At 43.1% G+C, this 23858-nt stretch overlaps 2 protein-coding genes across 4 annotated transcripts in view; one reads left to right on the top strand and one right to left on the bottom strand.

Moving 5' to 3' along the window:
• The first annotated feature begins 1453 nt into the window (after window positions 1-1453).
• On the top strand, window positions 1454-17962 carry LOC133450758 (gelsolin-like). Its single transcript, XM_061729614.1, has 19 exons — window positions 1454-1542; window positions 8365-8565; window positions 8959-9113; window positions 9215-9376; window positions 9476-9535; window positions 9633-9722; window positions 10844-10933; window positions 11028-11160; window positions 11271-11359; window positions 11431-11559; window positions 11635-11721; window positions 11978-12111; window positions 12262-12352; window positions 12430-12600; window positions 13280-13454; window positions 14279-14400; window positions 15166-15243; window positions 15321-15381; window positions 17620-17962. Exons 2-19 carry the CDS (start codon window positions 8373-8375, stop codon window positions 17781-17783), a joined length of 2184 nt encoding a protein of 727 aa, XP_061585598.1. The 5' UTR covers window positions 1454-1542; window positions 8365-8372; the 3' UTR covers window positions 17784-17962.
• An 864-nt stretch (window positions 17963-18826) lies between these two features.
• dab2ipa (DAB2 interacting protein a) overlaps window positions 18827-23858 on the bottom strand; it is a 60577-nt gene continuing 55545 nt past the window's right edge. For all 3 annotated transcript variants that reach the window (XM_061729611.1, XM_061729613.1, XM_061729612.1), the window contains 4 exons: window positions 22113-22235; window positions 21944-22023; window positions 20454-20541; window positions 18827-19316 (listed from right to left, as the gene is read on the bottom strand). In XM_061729611.1, the coding sequence (XP_061585595.1) occupies window positions 19146-19316; window positions 20454-20541; window positions 21944-22023; window positions 22113-22235 (462 nt within the window). In that variant the 3' untranslated portion in view covers window positions 18827-19145. The remainder of the gene's footprint in view (window positions 19317-20453; window positions 20542-21943; window positions 22024-22112; window positions 22236-23858) is intronic.

Below are 23858 nucleotides of genomic sequence, written 5' to 3'. Positions count from 1 at the left end.
TTTTCCATCTCCGTAATATCATAAAAGATCAGGAACATCCTCTTGCAGAGTGATACGGAAAAACTAATTAATGCCTTTGTATCTTCTAGACCAGATTACTGTAATGTGTTATTAGCAGAATGTCCAAGTAATTCTCTGAATCTCCTCCAGCTGATCCAAAATGCAGCATCGTGAATGCTGACAGGAATCAACGAGAGGTCACGTCTCTCCAGTGTTAGCCTCCCTCCATTGGCTTCCCGTAAAAAACTTCAAACGTTAGTGTTTAGTAAACCTCTAATTAGTGTAAACTCTAGTGTGTTAGGGCCAGTAGTCGTAGCTGCAGCTGCAGGACCAGACTAGAGCAGCTGGTCTGAAACAGCTTCATCCTAGATACGCTGCTATAGAGCTGCTGCTATAGAGCTGCTGCTATAGAGATATGCTGCTATAGAGCTGCTGCTGTAGAGCTACGCTGCTGTAGAGCTACGCTGCTACAGAGCTACGCTGCTGTAGAGCTACGCTGCTACGGAGCTACGCTGCTGTGGAGCTACGCTGCTGCGGAGCTACGCTGCTATGGAGCTACGCTGCTACGGAGCTACGCTGCTGTGGAGCTAGGCTGCTGTGGAGCTAGGCTGCTGTGGAGCTAGGCTGCTGTGGAGCTAGGCTGCTGTGGAGCTACGCTGCTGTGGAGCTACGCTGCTACAGAGCTACGCTGCTGTAGAGCTACGCTGCTATAGAGCTACGCTGCAGGGGGACTCCAACATGATCCACTGACCTGCAGCATCTCTGACCACCTCAGTGTCTGCTATTCTACACCTGTTTCTATAGAGGATCTCTGTAGTCCACCAACTAACCAGGTATCAGTCACATGTACATAGAACTCCAGGTAAAGATCATTAATACTAATATATCTGCTCTTTTGGACCTTTTACAACATAGCCTATCTGTGTCTCTCCTCTCTCTGTTCTTCATCCTCTTTTTTCTATCTTTCTTTTCCTGCTCTACCCGGCTGGCCTTCAGCAGGAGGGTCCCCCTTATGATCCAGATCCTGGTCCAGGTTCCTTTCTTCCTAAATCCTCCTAAATATTTGATAGGGGGTCATGTTCTGGTTTCTGGAAAGATCCTACAGAAAAACCTGTGTTGCAGCAGAAGCTATGTTAATAAGCTATGTTAATAAAAGGGAACTAGGCTTCACACATTCCTAATTCACTTATTTTACGGGAACTGTTTTAATTCCCTTTTTCAGACTTTATTTGGCCTGTTTTGTTTAGTTGCAGGTGAGTTTCAGACGTTTGGTGGAGACGCCGCCTCTTTCAGGGCGTTGGTCACCTTCCTCTGCTTGTTGCTGTGTGTGTTGCTGTGTTCCCATGTTCCTGTTTTGTTGCGTGCCTCGGTTGTTCAGGCTTGTGTCAGGTGGGTAGGACCCGTGGGTGGGACCCGTGTGCAGCAGAGCGGGGGAGGGGCTGGACAGGTAGAGCCGTGGCCCTTCCCACTCCGTCAGTGTTCCAGGTGGTGATCAGACTGCAGCTTGTTTCCAGCTGAAGACCAGAGCAGCAGTGGACTAAGGTGAGTTTTTACCCGTTTAGGCTCAGACACTTCACTCCTCTTCATAGCTCGGTGGAAACTCTCTTCCACCCCCCCCAGGGGTTTGAATCCGTTCATACGTCCTGTCTGCAGCAGAGACACCTACTTCAGTCTCACCTTACTTCATCAAAGTCACATTCATCTGAAATGTTTTGTTGTTCATTGAGCCGCCGGGCTAAAGTTTAAGAAACATAACACCCTCCCTGCTTCACGGTGCAGCATCATCTTTTCTGCGGCCACACCCACGTCACTAGACTTGTGCAGAAGCTTTCCAGCTGCGTAGATTGAACCGAGCATCTACAATAGATCTGAGGAACCTTCAAGAAGGAGTTAGTCAGAGTCCAACTGTGAAAAAAAAAGGTCAAACTATGGTGGTTTGGGTTGAGGAAAAGTTTTTATTCTATCTCTTTGTCAGAAATAAATGTGTGCACCCAGGCCAGCTGACAGTCTTGCCTGGGCCCCGGACAAAATAATCTAAGATGGGCCCCCCTGCCCCCGGATCTCTCCTTCTCCCTCTTCAGGTTTTTATACAAGCTAATGGACGTTAACATTAGAGCTAGCCAGTTAGGTTAAGTTACAAGGTTGGTAAACGTTGGCTGCACTGTTTCGTACCTTGCTGTACGCTGACTTTATTAATTCCAGCTTCACCGTCACCACCTTTTTAAAATATTTGTGTAGAGAATCTGTGAGGCCCCTCTTTTCTGAGCACCGGACTTGTGCTGACCGGACATTTTGAGCGCACTGGACTTCAAATTAAATGATAACATCAAATTTTGATCAGCGGCCAAACAATTAGACAATTAGGAAGAAAACAAATAACAAGCTTTTATGTAACTCAAATACTACATATTTTTTCCACAAATAGGCATATTTTGAAACATTTTGAAAAATGATTAATGAAGGCCCAGTTCTGGGCGATGTGTTCATGGGTTCCAATTGCAGCCAAATCCAGACTAATCATCTCCAGTGCAGCTGACCCGGAGAGCAGGCTATAACCTGAGTGTGACGGAGACAAAAAAAAAAGTCAAAAATTCAGATTTTACAGACTTGCAAATCAGGGAAAAAAACACCAGGACTTTTTAATCAAATAAATAAAAGAAAACTCCTGCACACGTTCTTCTCACCAGACTACTGTTTTATTGGGCCAACGTTTCGGTCATCGACCTTTCTCAAGGCAACTGATGCCTTGGCTGCAGCTTTCCTCCTCCGACGCACCTTGCTGCATAACCGGTGTGCAAAAAGTTTCTACTTTGAATGAAATAAATAAATAAAATTTTGAAACTTAACACTCAGGTTACAAAGTCAGTAACTGCAGATAATATCAGGAAATAGGAATATTACAGGACTGTCTCAGAAAATTTGAATATTGTGATAAAGTTCTTTATTTTCTGTAATTCAATTTAAAAAAAAAAAAAAAAAGCCATACATTCTGGATTCATTGCAATCAAATGAAATATTGCAAGCCTTTTATTATTTTAATATTGCTGATCATGGCTTACAGTTTAAGAAAACTCAAATATCCTATCTCAAAAAATTAGAATATTCTGGGAATCTTAATCTTAAACTGTAAACCATGATCAGCAATATTAAAATAATAAAAGGCTTGCAATATTTCAGTTGATTTGTAATGAATCCAGAATGTATGACATTTTTGCATTACAGAAAATAAAGGACTTTATCACAATATTCTAATTTTCTGAGACAGTCCTGTATAAGGATTCTTGCAACTTTACGACCAAATGACTGATTTGTTTTAAAGAATAAAAAGACAGATGTGGCAAGCTTGTTCGACTGAGACCTAAGTTCAGAGGACTGGCAGAGTTTACTGTTCTGGTGTCTGCAGACGGGTCTGTCATTCCTGGACCTGTTCCCTTAAATCCTTAAATCCTGCTCTAACGTCTTAAACCCGACGACACTGGAACCCTGAAGTCCAGACCGGACCGGCACTCCTCCTACAGGAAGTGAAGGATACCTGGCTGTGAACCAACCTGAGCTGGTACTTTGCCAGGAGGTTTGGGCCACGCCAACACCACAACAACACGTCCGCCGTAAAGCCGAGCAGATGCTCCCGCACCTTTGTCCTTCAGCTGTGAGTCAGCACAAAGGAATCAGCTGCACCTTCAGTGACTACACAACAGCCGTCTGTGTGCTGTGCTGGCATGTCCACATGCTTCTGCTTTGTGTTTGCATATCTGATGCTTGCTACATTTAAATTGCATGGGCGGGACAGACTGGAGAAGGCGGATTAGTGAGACCACTAAAGAAACAGGTGTAGACAGCAGACCCTGAGGGGGTAAGAGGGGGGGCTGCAGGTCAGTGGATCATGGTGGTGTCCCCCTGCAGAGTTCTATGTTCTGTTGAATTGTCTACTCTTTAATGAAATACGTAGAATTGTCAAATTGGTCTGATTCGCTGCACTAATCGGCACAGATTACTTTTGTAATACTGTATTTGAACCGGTCTTTGTACGTTTTGACCGTATAGTAATGTCATTCTTGCCATTGTAAGAATGAAATGTACCTGCTGTATTTTTTAACAAGCTTTTTATTACAGTATTTTACCTCTTTTCTTATTTTATTTCATTTTATTTGTTATTTACTGTTTAATTGTGTCTTGCCGCTTTTAATGTTGATGTAAAGCACTTTGAATTACCTTGTGTTGAATTGTGCTATACAGATAAACTTGCCTTGCCTTCTATGTGCATATGACTTAGTTGGTTAGCTGGACTACACTGCAAAAACTCAAAATCTTACCAGGAATATTTGTCTTATTTCTAGTTAAAATGTCTCATTTTTAGTCAAAAAATCTCATTACACTTAAAACAAGAGTTATTACCAGAAAAATAACTTGTATGACAATTTTCACCTGTTTCAAGTAAATTTTCACTTGAAATAAGTAGAAAAATCTGCCAGTGGGACCAGATTTATCTTCTCATTACAAGCAAAAAAATCTTGTTCCACTGGCAGATTTTTCTACTTATTTTAAGTGAAAATCTACTTGAAACAGGTGAAAATTGTTGTTTTTTCCAGTGACGAGTCTTGTTTTAAGTGTAATGAGATTTTTTTGATGAAAAAATTTGAAATTTTAACTAGAAATAAGACAAATTCTTAGGATTTTGAGTTTTTGCAGTGTAATACTTGGCGTTTAAAGACTGTATATTTAGTAGTCTGCATCTAATTCTTCAGTTTTGAATTGGCACCAATTGCGTAACGTTTTTTTATTTTTACAAGGTGTTTGGATTAACACCTATCATGTCTCGCTTGGTGAACGTTTGGAAGGCGGGGAATCAACACCAAGTCTATTTTGCTTAGCACCTGGTTAGAATTGCCGATTACATAATGTATTCCTATATTTTTATTGGATATGTCAGGACTCATGAGCCACATCTGGTCTCAGAAATCTCTCAGGAGTTTCCTTCCTCAAGCCTAGTCCATTCCCAAAGCAGGAACCGGGAACTAAATTGAGTCCTGGAGGACAAAGTTCCCCCCTGAAGAGAGGCGGTACCTCTGGGATACATTGAACCTTCAGGGTGGGGCTTATAACACTGAACAGTTCTGATTGGTTGAGAGTCGCAGGTGTGTTCTGTCGCAGTCATGGTAATAAAACTGTTGGGTTTCCAGAGACAGAACTATGACAGAACTATCGGGAACCATGATCCCCAGACCTTCAGTTATCTTAGCTGTTCCAGAGATTTGGGGGAATGTTTTACTTCCAGCTGCAGATGACTGAAAATCACCTTTTGTGTTGCATATTAAATTGGGTTTAGGTTCAATATAAGCTGCTAAAATACCCAGAGTTCTCGGTGCACAAAGGTGGGGAACCCTGGTCCTCAAGGGCCACAGTCCTGCATGTTTTTAGATGTTTCCCTGCATCAAAAAAACCTGATCTTTATAGTCGTCAGCTTGTCATCAAGGTCTGCACAAGTCTCTTAATGACCCTTGTATCACGGTGTGCTGGACGAGGCAGACGCTTGGACTTGTTTTCTCAGCGTAGGTGGACATAATTTGCACAGAAAGGTTAGATTTTTACCGTCGGACTCTTTGGGAGACGAAGTGTAAAATAAATTCCTGCAGATAATGATAAGGATCATCATCCTATTAGTGGGGCTGCTTAAGTCCATTTTTGAGCCGAATCGTTCACTTCATGGTACAAGCACCAAATTTGGTACAAATGATGTCCAGGACATACCTTCTAATAAAAGTACGTTGCCCAGCTGAAAATCCAAGAGGGCCGCCAGTTTTCAAGATGGCCGCCTCATCAAACGCCAAAAAAAGGTTTTCGAGATAGAACTTGAATTAACAGAAGAATGTTAATGATCCAAGCATCAAAATGAATGTATTATGACTGGAATAACTCAATGGTGTCAATTGAATTCCAATATGGCCACCAATTTTCAAGATAATGGCTATTAAATGACTAAAAAGTAGCGTTTTCGCGTTTTTTTTCTTCAGTTTTCTGCAATGATCTTAAGTGAAAATCTGCAGAATTCTGAGGGATGTGTTTTTTGTGTGAATCATTTGTGAAAATGTGTCCAAACTTTTGACTGTCACTCACCACACACACACACACACACACACACACACACACATACAGCAACACAAGCGTTCTTTACTGAAATAAAAGTACTAATTTAGCAATATAAATGATAATTCATTAAAATTCTGTGGTCAACATTTATTGGTTAGTAATTTTTTATAAGAGTGATGTCAAAGCACAACCAGGGCACACTGGTGACATCACTGCTGTGAGACTCAGCATGGGGTTCAGTGTCAGCTTGTAGTGTACTAACTGTAGTTGTAGTTTACTAACTGTTGTAGTGGCGTACTCACTGTAGTTGTAGTATACTTTAGTGTCCCAAATGCTATCTAATAAGCCCCTGTATAGACTCAACTAGAAGTTTAGTTACTTGTAGTATTGTAGTTAGATAGCTGCACCTGAATTGACAGGATGTGCCAGCGCGGGATAGCCGAGCCAAGGGTAACGGGGCTTTAGTTACCTGGATGGTGTACAGATCGCACAGGATTTATGGCACTGGGCCAAGCAACAGTGTGCAAAATGCAAACTGAAAGTCCTGCCAACTGGGGCTGGCAAAAAGATGGTTAGATCTGGCAAGTTCTCTAGACAACCCTTCCACCCATTGCTAAGACTTGTGAGCAGTTGACAAAATGTGGCTGCAAGACTGAATGCCAAGGACGATGCAAATGCTATCGCTTCGGCCTGAAGTGCACACAGTTGTGTGCCTGTGCATGTGAGGGCTAAGAAAATAGAACAACCAAGTTTAAGTTGAATGTTTGAGTTGGATATTTGTATTATTATTAGTTATGTTGATTCAAGTTCTGGATCGTAAAACATACAGCCTATGCATTGACACCTTTTCTGTGTTTTTATACCGTTATCTAAAAATTAAAAAAAAAAAAAAAATAGCCTATACAAAAAAAAAAAAAAAAAATGGGGGAGACAAAGACAGCCTCTACGTGGCCTCACCTGCAAGTAGCTTACAGGTCCAAAAGCTTTAAGTGAAACTAATGTCTTTGTTTGTGAGTGTTTTTTTCATTTTATTCGCATTGTATCATCATAATATTCAATAATTTTGATTTTCTAAATGCAGAGTTGTATTTCTCATGTGCAAAAACACATATTTCAATGTATAAACCATCAGAATAGGACTATTCAATCAAAATATAGTTCAAACGCTGTTTCAAACCACTTCGAACGGCGGCCATCTTGAAAAATGGTGGCCACTTTGTTTGTTCAAGTGGGCAACGTACTTTTATGAGATAGTAGGTCCAAAAGCACTTGTGTACCAAATCTGGCGCTTGTACCACAAAGTGAACGATTTTTCATTAATGTGCTCCACTATATGTCTCGCTGATGCTGCGTCTGCAACGTCTCTCTCTTCACTGGTCATGTAAAGATGCACCGGGCTCGGGCCACCGTTGCTATGGAGCTGGTGCCCGTTGCTATGCTAGTGTGTTCACTGCATTGTGGGAAATGTAGTGTGAAGTCGTTGTCTCGTGGAGTATTTTAAATGTGCCGCCCGCTGGTGAAATGTATTCCGTAATAATTTAACCCTTGTGCTGTCAAAATGACCCAACTCTTCTTTCCTCCTGCCATGCTCTCTCCTTCCTTTCCTCTTTTCCTCCTTTACTCCTCTTTCTACCTATCTCCCTTTCATCATTCGTTCCTTTATTACCTTCTTTGCTTTTCCTTCCTTCTTTCCTTATTTTCTGCATTCCTTCCTTTCTTCCCTCCCTCCTTTCTTTCCTTCCTTTCTCCCTTCCTTACTCCCTTTCCTTCTTTTCTCCTTTCTCCCTTCCTTACTCCCTTTCCTTCTTTTCTCCTTTCTCCCTTCCTTCCATCTTTTCTCCCTTCTTTCCTCCCTTCCTTACTCTCTTTCCTACTTCTTTCCTTCTTTTCTCCCTTCACCCTCCCTTGACCCAAAGACAGCACAAGGGTTAATTAAACAGTGAAGTTGAAACTCACATAATCTGAACTGTTCAAATTCCAGTTCGTGATCTGCAGAATGAACAAGTTCAAGTTCTTTATTTGTAAATATGTTGCGTTCAGTTCAACGTTCTCACAGAAATGAACTCGTTCATTTGAAGTCGTTCATGCACAAGGCTGGAAGCAGGGTAGCATCTAAACCATGCAGGCCCTCAAAGACCAGGGTTCCCCACCCCTGCTGTAGAAGGACATGTCAGGTTGTTAAAGGTCGGCAAGGCTGTGAACAATCTGACTGGTGTTTAAAGGTGCAGTATATTGAGGAGCTCCTCCTCTGACTGACTGCTGCTCCGCCCACCACAGGTGACATCATGGTGGTCCATCCAGAGTTTGAGGGTGCTGGTGAGAAGGCGGGGCTTCAGGTGTGGCGCGTGGAGAACATGGCGCTTGCTCCTGTCCCTGAAACGCTGTATGGACGCTTCTACACTGGAGACGCTTACCTGGTTCTGAAGAGCACCAGTAACCGGGGAGGACGCCTGCAGTACGACCTGCACTACTGGCAAGGTGGGTGTTAACCTAGGAGTAAACAAGACCCGGACAACACCCTGAGGTTAGATATGTTATTTATACCAGGGAATTGATCTCAAAGGAGCAACTGCAGCAAAACTGCAGCAAATCTGCAGTGTAACATCATAATCATCTGCAGAGGTAGAACCTAGGTCACTGGCCTCAACTGCTTCACTATGTTCCTTTGTGGTAAGATGAGCGATGGCCTTTAGGAGTTTACAGGCGACACTGACGGATTACTCGGTTCTACACCATAGCCGAGGACGAGATTGAGGGTATGATTAAAACAGTGCGTGGGTTTACTTTTTGTGAAATGCCCATGGATTTCCAGAAGAGAATCACTTAACATGGCGTTGTGGTAACTAACAGCAAAAGATCGGTATCCTGCAGGTTCAGACTGTTCTCAAGATGAAAGTGGAGCAGCAGCCATTTTCGCCATCCAGATGGACGACTTCTTGGGCGGAGCGCCAATCCAGTACCGTGAAGTCCAAGGCCACGAGTCCAACACCTTCAGCGGGTACTTCAAAACGGGTCTCACATACATGGTAACCAAACGTCTAGAATCTACACAATAAGATAAACAACTTCTGGTTCTTCTAACATGATGTCGGTGGTCCTGATGATGTCACTTCCTGTCCTTCCCCAGAAAGGGGGTGTGGCTTCAGGGTTTCAACATGTGGTGACCAATGATGTGGATGTGCAGAGGTTACTGCAGGTCAAAGGCAGGCGTGTCGTCAGGGCAACGGAGGTTCCTGTTAGCTGGGAGAGTTTCAACCAGGGTGACAGTTTCATACTGGACCTGGGACAGGTGAGGGAGCGGGTTCAACTTCATACTGGACCTGGGGCATGAAGGTGAGATGGGTGCAGGAGGGATTCAGCTGTGATTTTTGGTTTTCTTTCCTTGCAGGACATTATCCAGTGGTCTGGTGGTCACAGCAACATGTTTGAGAAACTGAAGGCCACCTTGGTGAGAGGCAGCTACTGATGAAATTCTCAACTTTCATGATGTCATCAGTATTCTTTGACATGTTGGCTGGTCAGCTGACTGATTTACTCACCGACAGGTGTCCAAGGGGATCCGTGACAATGAGAGGTGTGGGAGAGCAGAACTTGTGATCTGCAATGAGGGGGAGGAGCCAGAGCGGATGATAGAGGTGATATTGCAACACAGTCACACCACCATGTCACATTTAACCCTCGTGCTGTCTTTGGGTCAAGGGAGGGGGAAGGAAGGAGAAAAGAAGGAACGAAGTAAGGAAGTAGGAAAGGGAGTAAGGAAGGGAGAAAAGAAGGAAGGAAGGAAGTAGGAAAGGGAGTAAGGAAGGGAGAAAAGAAGGAAGGAAGAAAGGAGAAAAGAAGGAAGGAAGGAAGGAGAAAGGTAAGGAAGGGAGAAAAGATGGAAGGAAGAAAGGAGAAAAGAAGGAAGTAGGGAAGGAAGGAAGTCAGGAAGGAAAAAAGAAGGAAGGAAGTCAGAAAGGAAGGAAGGAGAAAGGGAGAAAAGATGGAAGAAAGGAAGTAGGAAAGGGAGTAAGGAAGGGAGAAAAGATGGAAGGAAGGGAGAAAAAAAGGAAAGAAGGGAGGAAGGAATGGAGAAAAGGAAAGAAAGAAGGAAGGAATGGAGAAAAGGAAAGAAAAAAGGAAGGAATGGAGAAAATAAGGGAAGAAGGAAGGAAAAGCAAAGAAGGTAATAAAGGAACGAATGACGGAAGGGAGGTAGGAAGAAAAATGAGTAAAGGAGGGTAACAAAGGAGGAAAAAAGGAAAGGAAGAAGGAAGGAGAGAGCATGGCAGGAGGAAAGAAGGATAGAACAATTGGGTCATTTTGACCCAAAGACAGCACAAGGGTTAAACACAACGAAAAAGTACCGGTTCGGTTTCAACACGTAGAAGCAGTGAAGCACTTGAGACATGAAAAAAAACACCTTACATTTCACCCTGGCTGAAAATCCCCCCAGAAGTGGTGGGGCCACCGGTGGCATGGATTTATGCTGATTTGAACAATAACACACAGAAATACTGTTAGGTCAATCAAGAGGACAAGTGTGTGAGCATCAATTACTACTGCTTCTTGTCCATCCCAAGCCGCTTCCTGTCCCTGTCCACCCCTGGCTGTTTCCTGTTGACCTTTGACCCATTTCTGTCCCCCACAACCACTTCCTGTTGACCTTTGAATGTCTCCTGGCCCCCTCTTGTCCAGCCCAGGCCACTTTCTGTTGACCTTTAACATGACCTGTCCCCCTGTGACTGCTTCCTCCTCACTTGAGTCTTGTGTTCAGGTTCTTGGGGATAAGCCGGATCTTCCAGAGTCCAGCAGTAATGACGTTCAGGCAGACACCACCAACAGGAAGCAGGCTCGTCTCTACAGGGTAACACTTCACTGTTTCTGACCCACACCATCAGCCAATCAGCTACCTGCACCTGTTTGTGATGTCACAGCTTCACTCTGCAATCATGTCCCAGGTGTCTAACGCAGGAGGAGACATAGAGGTTACCATGGTAGCAGAGCACAATCCATTTTCCCAGGATGCTTTGGTGTCCGGGGAATGCTTTGTCCTCGACAACGGAGGCAATGGACAAATCTTTGTTTGGAAAGGTGAAAACATTGTTCTGGTTCTAGTCAAACTGGTCTGAAACTGGGAAACCTGGTATGAATGTGGTTCCTGAGAGGACGTCTGTCTGATTGGTCCGTGTTTCTGTCTGCAGGTAAGGGTTCCAATGATGAAGAGCGTCATGCTGTTCTACAGACTGCAGAGAAGTTCATTAAGCAGATGAACTACCCAACATACACACAGGTAGGGCTGGTCCAGCTCAGACTCTCCTGTAAATGTCCGGTCAGTGCCAGGCTAAACTCTGGTCTCCTTAGGTCCAGGTGCTCCCTCAGTACGGGGAAACGCCGCTCTTCAAACAGTTCTTCAAAGGCTGGAAGGACCCAGAGGACACTGTTGGCATGGGAACCGCTTATGTATCCAGCAAGATTGCAAAGATTGAGAAGGTACAGCAGTCAGGTTCAGGACCTAATCGAAACTGTTTAGAAACTGAAGAAAATCTAACTTTAATCAATGCACAGGTCCCGTTTGATGTGACAAAGCTCCACCAATCAGAATCCATGGCAGCGCAGTACGGGATGGTGGATGGAGGAGATGGAGAGAAACAGGTGAGGAGGACAACTGCATCAGAAGGAGGAGCTTATCTCTTTAGAGGGAAAAAGTTCACAAATGTAAGGAGGCATCACCTTAAAACTGCCATGACCTGTGAAGTGACACCAAGGTTTGTGATGGCAATCTGTTGGTAGTGTAGAAAATCAGCAGTCAAGACTTCAGCTTTTCCTAGCTTTGTTGGGGGGCCCTATTTAGTACAATAGGGGTTCAAAGCCTAAAAGATGATCCTATCCTATCCTTTGTTGTCTCTAGATCTGGCGGATCGAAGGGTCTGATAAGGTTCCAGTGGATCAGGGGTCCTTTGGTCAGTTCTACGGAGGTGACTGTTACATCATCCAGTACCAGTACCAGCACAGTGGCAGACAGGGTCACATCATCTACATATGGTGAGAGGATTTCTGTCTTTGATCCATCATCTCTTCCTTTTTAAAGTCTGCCAGCTGTGATGATGTCTGAAGCAGCTCTCTCTGCTGGTGGACATCTCTTTCTGCACTGGAATTAGGACATTTATGACTAAGTGTTGTTGAAACCCTCAGGCAGGGGGCAGAGTCTAGCAAGGATGAGGTCGGGGCATCGGCCATCCTGGCTGTCCAGCTGGACGATGAGCTGGCAGGTGCCGCTGTCCAGGTAAACCAACTGGGAATGCTGGAGCTGGTTCTGTAACTGGACTGGTTCTTCAACCCTCTGGTCATGTCTGTGCACAGGTGCGTGTGGTCCAGGGGAAGGAGCCCGCCCACCTGATGAGTCTGTTTGGGGGTCAACCCATGGTGGTGTACAACGGCGGGACCTCCAGAGAGAACGGCCAGTCAGAAGCAGCAGAGACCCGTCTGTTCCAAGTCCGGTCCAACGCAGCTGGAAACACCAGAGCTGTGGAGGTAAGGCCACGGGGAGGAGGTGGGGAAGCCCTGAGCAGCAGCGTTGTGATGAGAACAAGGAGGCCCGGAGAATGAAGTCCTGCAGAAATCTAGAACAGGGGTCGGCAACCCGTGGCTCTAGAGCCGCATGCGGCTCTTCAGCGCCGCCCTAGTGGCTCCTGGAGCTTTTTCAAAAATGTTTGACTTTTTTAATTTTATTATTTTTTTCCTTTTCTTTTTCTTTTTCTTTTTTAATCTCGACATTTCGACTTTTTTCTCCACATTTCGACTTTTTTCTCCACATTTCAATTTTTTTTCAAGATTCTACCTCAACATTAATCTCGATATTTTGACTTTTTTCTCTAAATTTCGACAGCTTTTTCAAAAATGTTTGACTTTTTTAATTTTATTAATTTTTTTCCTTTTTCTTTTTTCCTTTTTTAATCTCGACATTTCGACTTTTTTCTCGACATTTCGACTTTTTTCTCGACATTTCGACTTTTTTCTCGACATTTCGACTTTTTTTTCCACATTTCGACTTTTTTCTCCCCATTTCAATTTTTTTTCAAGATTCTACTTCAACAATCTCGATATTTTGACTTTTTTCTCTAAATTTCGACACGAGCCTATCGTTGCGTAACCAACCTACACTCGTCCAACCCAGAACCCAGAACCAGAATAACTCCCTGTCCCTCCACAGGTGGATCCAGCTTCCTCCAGCTTGAACTCCTCTGACGTGTTCCTCCTGGCCTCGTCCTCTGGATCCTGGACCTGGAAGGGGCGGAGCAGCAGCTCAGCTGAACTGCAGGGAGCTGAGCACCTGGCTGGGATCCTGCAGGTCACCCCCACCCAGCTGCAGGAGGGGGAGGAGGAAGGTGGGGGCTGATGTCCAGTACTGGAGTTGAGGGGGGATGGGATCCTCCCCTGAAATAAAAACGGTCCAAAAAATCCCCCCTTTCCATCCCTTATGTCATTTCATCAATGAATGTGGTTTTACTGCTATTTCAACATTTAGAGTCATCACCAGAAAAATAACACCAGAAAAATAACTTATTTGACCATTTTCACCTGTTTCAGGTAAATTTTCACTTGAAATAAGTAGGATAATCTCCCAGTGGGACAAGATTTATCTTCTCATTACGCAAAAAAATCTTGTTCCACTGGCAGATTTTTCTACTTATTTTAAGTGAAAATCTACTTGAAACAGGTGAAAATTCAGTGATGAGTCTTGTTTTAAGTGTAATGAGATTTTTTTTTTACTAAAATGAGACATTTTAACTAGAAATAAGACAAACATTCTTGTTAAGATATTGGGTTTTTGCAGTGATCCATTTTACTTATCCTGTGAAGGACAGAGTCATATTGATAAGTTCAGAAAAGTGTTTTTTATTGTTGTGTTTTGATGTATTTGATGTAAGCCCAGTGGATATTTAAAGCTTACAGAAGGCTGCATTTAACTGCTGCTATGTCATTCCTGCAGTATTTCTGCAGGTGTTTTGGTCAGTGCTATTATTTGTAATATATTATATTATTTGTAATCAGCACAAATTATCTGCCCCCATATGATAAAATCCACCATCCCCCTGTTTTTTTTTTTTTTTTTTTTTTTTTTTTACCAACTGGAGTACTGCTGATGTCTAATGGCCTGCTCTTCATCAGTGTGAGTGTGTAAAACTGACCCCTCTCCCTGCGATTACAGATGCATTCTGGGCTGCTCTGGGGGGGAAGGGGGACTACTGTCAGACCCCGCGGCTGGACAACAAGATGGATGCTCATCCTCCTCGCCTCTTCGCCTGCTCCAACAAAACCGGAAACTTCCAGGTATGTTGGCGTGGTCGTAGGACTGATGTCTACGCTGCTGGTTGGCAGTTGCCAGGCCATGAGAGCCTGTTGCCATGGTGATAGAGTTGGTTACCATGGTTTTCTGGTGGGGAGATTCAGACGGTGTTCATCAGCTAGTGTTTAGCAGCTGTTTCAGAGCCTTTTACGGTGATGTGTGGTCATGTCTTACCCTGGAAGAAAACACATGCTGGATAAGTGGATCTCACTCTTTAACCTGTAGTGAGCTGGGATTTACACTGCAAAAACTCAAAATCTTACCAGGAATATTTGTCTTATTTCTAGTTAAAATGTCTCATTCTTAGTCAAAAAATCTCATTACACTTAAAACAAGAGTCATTACGAGAAAAAGAACTTGTTATTTGACAATTTTCACCTGTTTCAAGTACATTTTCACTTGAAATAAGTAGAAAAATCTGCCAGTGGGACAAGATTTTTTTGCTTGTAATAAGAAGATAAATCTTGTTCCACTGGCAGATTTTTCTACTTATTTTAAGTGAAAATCTACTCTAAACAGGTGAAAATTGTCATGTTGTAAGTTATTTTTCTGGTAATGACACTTGTTTTAAGTGTAATGAGATTTGTTTGACTAAAAATGAGACATTTTAACTAGAAATAAGACAAATATTCTTGTTAGGATTTTGAGTTTTTGCAGCGTGTCCCAGGTAAAGGATTCTTCCAAAGTCGTCCACATGTGGAAGTGAACAGGAACAGCCCTCAGAGCAGTCCTGTTCTCTCTTATTTCAGATGGAAGAGGTTCCAGGTGAGCTGACCCAGGACGACCTGGCTTCTGATGACGTCATGATCCTGGATACCTGGGACCAAGTGAGCCTCTCCTCCCGTCACCACGGTTACCACACTCTTCCTCTTGCTTGTGTCCTGATGGCTGGCCTTCGTTGCAGGTGTTCGTCTGGATTGGAAGCCAGGCGCACCAGGAGGAGAAGACAGAAGCCGCAGCCTCAGGTGAGATGGACGTGGGGAACCTGGTGTGAGGTGCTTGTTGCCCTCCAGAGGGGGAGGAGCAGACACATAGGACACTAGAACCGTATGAGGTTCTACTCACTATGAACTCAGAAAGTAAAACATTTGACTTTTTTAATGAAAAAAAAAAGGAGCTTTTTTAGAATTTGATGGCAGAAACGCGTCTGTTAAAGGTTTGCGAGGGTCCTCTGCTTCTAACAACCGTCCTGAAACACCTTGGACCTATGGAGCTAGAACAGTCTCATAATTCGCAAATGCACACACCGTTTCACAAATGCACAGGACAAGTTTCACAAATGCACGGAACAATTCACACGTGCGTAGGACAAGATACACAAATGTATTTTTTTGTGTGACTTTTGAGACTCCCATGACATGACACAAATCCAGCGCAGCTCACAGACAAAAAAACGTTGTAAATCAGGTTATATTTGTCTGTGCATCAAAAATACATTTGTGTATCTTGTCCTACGCACGTGTGAATTGTTCTGTGCATTTGTGAAACGGTGTGCATTTGCAAATTATGAGACTGTTCTAGCTCCATAAGCACACGGTTCTCCAAATCCTCCAACAGTGCAAGATAAGCCATGGTACTTGTATTTTCTTTTCAGGCCGTCCTGCCAAAGCTGTCTTTTATATCTTGTCACACCAATTATTCAAAATGTCTGCTAAATTACTAATTGAGAATTTTTAGTTTAATTAGAGGAAACGGGGAACATGTGTGACGTTTGAGATCGCTGAACACTGTGACTCTTTTAATGGGTTTCACTGTTCTACCACTAGATTTTGTGTGTACGCATGGTCGGAGTTGTGCTTACATTTACACACGTTCAAGTACAAGTTTATAAATTCCATACTTTGCGTGGGAATGTTCTTACGCACACATTACGCACACATCTGTGCGTATGTACTGTTGATAAATGATTGATATCAGGTGCTGTTCACAAGTGTCTGTGTCCTGCTGTACAGAAGAGTATTAGGGCCAGGCAGGAGAAAAATAAAAATATTTTAGAGGAGGAAGATTTTTTTTCATTATGCACTTCGAGAATAAAGTCAACCTTCTGAGACTATAACAAACTGACTGTCTTTACGAAATGCCTCATAGGCCTATAGACGAACTGGTGAAACTGTACCTCAGAATCGGTTTCAGTAACAAAGAAATTATTTCTATTTTAGCTCATAAAGACTGTGTCTATAGCTGTCAGTCGCTCTCCTAACAAGATTTGATGGGCCAGAGGGGACGTTTCCACTTTATTCACAAAATTGTATTTCAACTTTATTCTCGAAATTTCGACTTTATTCACAAAATTGACTTAATTCTCAAAATTGTATTTCAACATTATTCTCGACATTTCGATTTTTTTTCTCGAAGTGCACAATAAAAAAAAAAAGTTCCCATCTCAAATATATTTTCTCCTGCATGGCCCTAATAGAGGGAATGCGCATGACGTCACAGATGTGACTTCACAGCGTGTTACGCCCACTGAGTGTCAGAAAGACTGAGTGTCAGAAAGACTGAGTGACAGCATAAACTTTCAGTTTGAGCAACTGGAAAACATCTAAAATGGGAAAGAGCTGTTGTGCGATCGACTGTATTCATAGATTTAGCAAGTAATAGGAGTTATCGTTTTACAAACTGCCGAAAAATAAGCTTAAGAGAGACAAATGGATCACTGCAATTCACAGAAACAACAGGATTCCAGACACCGAAACGTGGATTTACGGTTCCCATTTTGTATCAGGTAATGTTGGATTTTTGGGTAGCTAACGTTAAACGGTCAAATCATAAAGTTTGGTGTCCTCATCACTTTAATTTCTACACCAAATCCTGCCTTGAAGTCGGACCAAGCGTCAACTTTTTTAAGCCTTCAAGCTTTGTTTTGTGTATTTCCCCGGTGTAGAAATTAAGTACATATAAATATCAGGAAACTGGATTCGTGGCCAAATATTAATGTCCATGGACCACTGGTTCTTGGTAACTGTACCAAATATTAATGTCCATGAACCACTGGTTCTTGGTAACTGTACGGGTCACTGTCAAGTCCAACTGCCTTTAATTTAAGCTGATAATCAGCTGTTATCTCGTCTTCTCCACTAGTTGCAGCAGTTTTTACCACTCAGTGTGAGTAAGGGGGCTGGTCCAGTGGGGAAGTGACGTCAATACTCTTCCGTATCTGCTGAGATCAACTTCCTGTAACCGTGTTTCCGTCCTCCCGGCAGCTGAGCGCTACATCGAGAGCGACCCGGCGTCCCGGGACCCGCGGACCCCCGTGGTGACGGTGAAGCAGGACTCGGAGCCGCCCACCTTCACCGGCTGGTTCCTGGGCTGGAACCGCGACTTCTGGAGCGTGGACCCGCTGCAGCGCCTCCTGCAGAACCTGTGACATCACTTCCTGTTCAAACGCAACCTGGGAGTCTAAAGTAATAAAAAAAAACCATGCCAGTGTACCTGTGGTGTTTTTGTCCTCATCGCCATGGCAACAGTGTGACAGAGTACAGTTTTATTGTCTCTTATAAATACATCTGTGGGTCAATAACAGGAGGGTCTGAGGGGGAAAAGAGGCTCATAGATACAGAAGACCAGACAGAAGCACTGTGTGTGTTGAAGGGGGGGGGGGGGGGTAGGGGGAGGTCACAAACTAGTTATCACAATTTAAACTTCTTCTGTTGAATAAAATCTGAGTTTACATTAAAATTCTCTGAAACAACACAAACTAACTGGAAGGACTGGGCAGCTCCACGTGGACTAAACACTAGGGAAGCTGGGCGACGCGGCGCGGGCCTGACCGCCCCGACGCCGGTCCCCCGATCCCAGGATACGTCACACTGCTCCTCTACGACAGAACGTGAGGGGGCCGTGGACTTTAGGCCACCCGTTTTTTGTTTTGAAATGACAAAATAAAAATAGGGATATAATCCGTTTCCCATCTTTTGTTTTGATAATAAAAAACGGAAAACGGATCGTTATCCGATTTCATTGTATTTGAAATGTTATTGATTGGACGCAGCTTTTTTTTTTGACGCTGCAGCTGAACGGACTGTCACAACATCACTGCAGTTTCATGACGGAGTGAAGACAGATTACAGATTAAACTCCTGTTTCACTCCCAGGTTTCATATGAGTTATTTTCTGTTTCAACATTAAAAAAATCTAAAACTGTTAATTTTCAATCTGATGAACAAAAGAACCAGAAATAAACTTTCTTCATTCATCACGGCGCATGTGCAATCCCACCCTTTGTCCAATCCTTTGTTTTCAGTATCCTTGGAAACGAATAGGAAATAGAGAAAAGAGTTTTCCACTCGCTGTTTTAATTCCCAATTTAAATTTTCAAACGCGTCAATGAAATCGGATAATGGATAACGATCCGTTTTCCGTTTTTTATTATCAAAACAAAAGATGGGGAACAGATTATTCCTCTATTTTTATTTTGTCATTTCAAAACAAAAAACGGATGGCCGCGAAGTCCACGGACCGTGAGGGGTAAGAGTCTCCGTGTCTACGGAAACACGAGTGTCGGGGGGGGGGGGGCGTGAGCGTATAGATCAGGGAGTATCAAACGCAAACAGGAAACATGCACAACAAAAACAGGAAGTGAACCCAGCTGCAGATGTAGGGATGTAGTTCAAGGTTGATTGACAGGTCACTGAAAGTTAGCCTGGCCTCTGACCGCAATGGTACCATTAAGCCCCTCCCACCCCAGCAGTCACAGCCAATCACAGCTCAGAGCGGCAGCGGCGGCGGCTCAGCAGTTGCCAGAGTTACGGAACTCTCCGTTCTCCGTGATCTGCAGAGATGATGTGTTGCTAGGAGACAGGCCGTTCCTCTGGGATGTCACAGCGTAGCGCTCCTTCAGCTGAGTCAGAGCTGCCATCAGACGGGTGTTGGCCGCGTCCAGGCTGGAAATCCTCTTCTCCTGGGAGACGGGAGAGACGGAGACAGGTGAGACAGGTGATACTGGGGAGACACGGCTGAGATAGAGACAGGTGATATAATGCAGGCAGGGCCGGCCCAAGCCTCCATGGGGCCCTAAGCAAAATTAGATTTTGGGGCCCTCTATTACTGCCAATAATACTGATTATTGATCATTCACACACCCACTATAAATGCGGGATGTTTGTGTCAAAAATATTCAATAAAAAAAAAAAGACTTCAAAACGAAAGAAAATATTTTAAATCCAAAAAACAATTTTTTGGGTCTCAATTTTTTTATTTTTTTGCATTCAAACACTTTTTTTTCTTCTTCTTTTTTGATTAAATGATAAAGACACAAATGTCCTACCCATAATATGGCTCAAACACAAAAAACACTACTTCAATCAAAAAAGTTGCTTCAAACAAAAGAAACTTCACTTCTATCAAAGAAAACATTTCCAATCAAAGAAAAACAGTGTTCAAATGCATTTTTTTGAGTCTCAAATATTTGTTTGCATTCAAACACTTTTTTTCTTTGATTGAAATTTTTTTTTTTGATTGAAGTGAATATTTTTTAATTGAAAATATATTTTTTGATTGAAGCAATCTTTATTTTTGATTGAATAATTAAGACACAAATCTACCTCCATACCCTGTCATTACAAATACACTTGTAAAACTAGATGTAAGAACTTTTTGTTGTAGTTAGATTGTAATCCACAGTGATTAAGACCATGGAAGCTACAACAGATACAAACTTGCAGAAAAATCTTTCAATTAATATTTTTCAAAGTCAGCAACTGCCCCTACTGGCCACACAGAGAAGCAACAGGTCAAAGGTCAGAGAGCTGCACAGTTGCACCGCAGTTGTTTCCATCATCCTACTGTCAGCCTGGCAGGTTTTTACCATCTATGGTTTTTAATCTGAAATGGAGCAAATTCAGCTACAAGAGCGGCCTGGGGTTGATTTACACTCACACATAACATTTTTTTTTATTTTTTATTTATCCTGTTTTTACTCCTGGGGGCCCCCTAGTGGTCACGGGGCCCTAAACAGCCGCTTAGTTGGCTTATTCCTTGGGCCGGCTCTGCATGCAGGTGAGGTGACACGGGTCATACACTGCAGGTGAGGTTTTACCTGCGCCTCAATGATCTTCTGCTTGGAGTCGACCACCGCCTGCATGTCAGAATGATCCTTCTTCAGCTCCTCCTCCACAGCCATCAACCTGCACAGGTGACATGGTGGACAGGTGAGTGCTGCAAGTGTCTGGTCCTTCTCCCCATCCCTGCTCTGCTCAAAATACATGTAGGGTCTGGTTTGGTGCTCGACCCTGGCTAAACCACGTCCACATGCCGGACGGAGCTGGCGGGAAGTCATGAAGTATCCCGGAAATCCTGGTGAACTTTCAACCTGACCTCCACGAGCTGCTGTGAATCCTTTCATGAACTAAAAGGATTCTTGTCAGCAGCAAATATAAATCTTTTTTTTGTGATCTAATGTTTTTCTTTATATTTCTTTTTTTTTTAAATTATAAACTGTAGCATCCACAATGATGTCAAACAGACATTATACACATATTTTCACCCACTTCCAAACCCACCCCTCGGACCGAAGCATTTGATGAAAACAATAATTAATAATAAGGAAAACTGGAAAAAAGATAATACAACAATAAAAAACAAACAAACAAACAAGCAAAAAAAAAGGACAAAATAAAACAAAGGCAAAACATAATTAAAGCTGCAAGCAGCGATGAACCTTTGTCCACCCTTGTGCACGTTCAGGCTGCAGTAGAAGCTTGTATGACCTGAATGTAGATTCTTCAGGTCTGGACATTTAGCGGATGACACCAGCCACGACTCTTTATATAAAACCATTCAAAAGTTATGGCAGAAAGTAGGAACTCTCAGATATGAACCAATCAGATGAAGGGGGGGTGCGCTTTTTGGCGCCTAGCATCGCCACAGTAACGCTCTTGACTGAGAAAAGTAAAGCGCGTTGTCGCAGGATGGAGACGCACATTTTGATGTATAACACACCTGGGTGCACGTTACGGTTTGGGCCGTATTAACGGACGAAGAAATGGCATAAATAGCGCCAAAATGACACGATTAATTCAAAATGGCCGACTTCCTGTTCGGTTTCGACCATGGGGCCAAGAGACTTTTCTTTAAGTTGTGACATGATACAGATGCGTACCATTAGGCCACGCCCATTAATGCAAACCATTAAATATCAAATTTTTTGCCAGGCGTGACTTGGTGCAAAATTTGGTGACTTTTGGGGCACGTTTAGGGGGAAAAAAGGCCCTCATTTCGTCGGAAAAATAAAAATAAGGAAAAAAAAAATTCCTACAGATACAATAGGGCCTTGGCACTGTAAGTGCTCGGGCCCTAATAATATCAAAAACTGGACAAGGATAGCCTTTGCGGGACACACTAAGAGCTCACAACAGTTCCATCATTCCTTCACTCCATTCATACTTGGTGAGTGGCTACAGCGGCCCGGGGGCAGACTGACGCTAACGTAGCAGCCAATCAGCACCAACGGCCTCTCCGACCAGCACCAGAACATTCACACGCCAGCGATGCCTCACAGGAGGGTGAAGGACCTGGACCGGTACTGACCTGCTGATGATGCTGTTCATCTGCAGGTCCTTGTCATCCTGCAGCCTCCTCAGCCTGCTCTCCGTGTCCTCCAGCCGGGCCTGAAACACACACACTTCTGTTGGTACCACCGTGCTGCCTGACCCGACCCCGTCCCCGTCCCCAGAGGAGCCTCAGGTGTGTGACGGACCTGGTACTCCTGCAGCATGCGCTGGTTCTGCTGGTCCTGGACCATCAGCCGGGCTTCACACTCCTCCTGCCGCAGCGCCGCCACGCGCAGCTTCTCCTGCAGCAGCGTGATCTCCTGCTGGTACTACACACACAAACATGGCTCTTTTAAGGTTTACATTTCTTGTCATCCGTGCACTTATCACAGACATTCATTGTCCATAATGTTTTAAAATAACAATATTTGATCAAAATTTAGATTAGGGGTGGGACGATACGGTAACTCCCGATTCAATACTGTGGCGATATGTGGCCCACGATAATGATAATATCACCATACACCATATCTACGATATTCCATATATTGTAAGAAATTTCATCGATATATCACGATATATGTGACTGAAAAAGAAAAAATACCCATAAAAAGGAAAACGTCTGTAGTTATGCATTTATTCAATGTCAAAACTTCATACAATGTACAAAGAAAGTGCATTTGTATCGAGCCTCACTGCCTGCTAGGCTTGTAAATGTAAACACTGAACAGCTGGACAATTAAAGTGCATGAACAATAGTGCGGTGACAACTGCGTAAATCTATTATGTGTGTTGTAATAAAATATTGATATTTGCCGTCAGTTTATTGATTATTTATTGCGATGGAGAGCGCAACAATATATTGCAATATCGATTTTTTTCCCCATCACTAATTTAGATATATTTGTGCATATTTTTTAGTGTCATACATTTAAAGGTTAGACCAAAGGTTGGGTTTAGCAGCCAACTAACCTTTATTAAATCATCAGTTTTAGAGAGTATTGCCAACTCATCCCCAGTGTAAATAGCGACACGTGAATTAAAAGGACAGTTTAATAATTATCAGGACCTTCTGCCAGACAACCAATCAGAAAAAAAACTGTAAATATTCATGGGGTTTTGCTTATATGCAACCTGCCATAGGGGGCGCTGTGTCGATACACAGATTATACACGAAATCAGGTGTATAAGTATTAAATAGACATCTTGTTTTTTTTTTGTTTTTTTTTCATATTTAGGGTTGATGGACCAATAGAAACAATTCTACATATTTCAAATTTAATCAGTATTAGCAGGACACGGTTCCTGTCTTGTTAATACAAAATGTCCTTCTAGTGTGGTGTGTATCCTGACCAATTGTCCTGTGAGTGTTTTAATTAGGGCTGTCAAACGATTAATTCTTTTAATCGCAATTAATCGCATGTTGTCCATAGTTAACTCGCGATTAATCGCATATTAATCGCACACATATTCTTTGCTGTTCTAAATTACCTTAAGGTATTTTTTAAATGTTTTTAATACTGTTAACAACATGAGAAAGGGCAAATATGCTGCTTTATGCCAATGTTTATTCAACTTTACACAAAAAAAAAGCTTTTGACCTGAATGTAACATTCCTTCATATATACAAACACAGTGTAGTCCCCAAATACAGCTTTCTGCTATCCAGCGTTGTCTGCGTTTGACGAGGGGGGGGGCGGCTGCGCGCTCTGCATCGGTCGTGTGTTTGGCTGCAAGTATTTGAGACGCAACGTACTTCCATGGTAATTCATTTCAAATCGACTTGCAAATAACGTTAGTCTTGTCCAGCGAACCCTCTGTATGTTTTTGAAAGTGAACTTGCCGTTCAAAAGTCACTTTTCATTCTCCATCTTTCCTCGCTTTTCAAAAAAGTTCACGCCGTACTGCACCAGACTTCTCCTCAAGCTACGGTGCCGTCGACCGCCAGAAAT

The sequence above is a fragment of the Cololabis saira genome, chromosome 9, assembly GCF_033807715.1.
Source record: "Cololabis saira isolate AMF1-May2022 chromosome 9, fColSai1.1, whole genome shotgun sequence".
Classification (NCBI taxonomy): Eukaryota; Metazoa; Chordata; class Actinopteri; order Beloniformes; family Belonidae; genus Cololabis; species Cololabis saira.
This window is presented reverse-complemented; position numbering and strand designations above follow the sequence as displayed.

Bases quoted from the DNA above. Each gene is read 5' to 3' on its own strand.
- LOC133450758 (XM_061729614.1), top strand. From the start codon at position 8,373: ATGGTGGTCCATCCAGAGTTTGAGGGTGCTGGTGAGAAGGCGGGGCTT. The intron at 11,560-11,634 runs GTACAGCAGTCA...ATCAATGCACAG, and splicing joins AGATTGCAAAGATTGAGAAG to GTCCCGTTTGATGTGACAAA. The intron at 12,601-13,279 runs GTAAGGCCACGG...GTCCCTCCACAG, and splicing joins GAAACACCAGAGCTGTGGAG to GTGGATCCAGCTTCCTCCAG.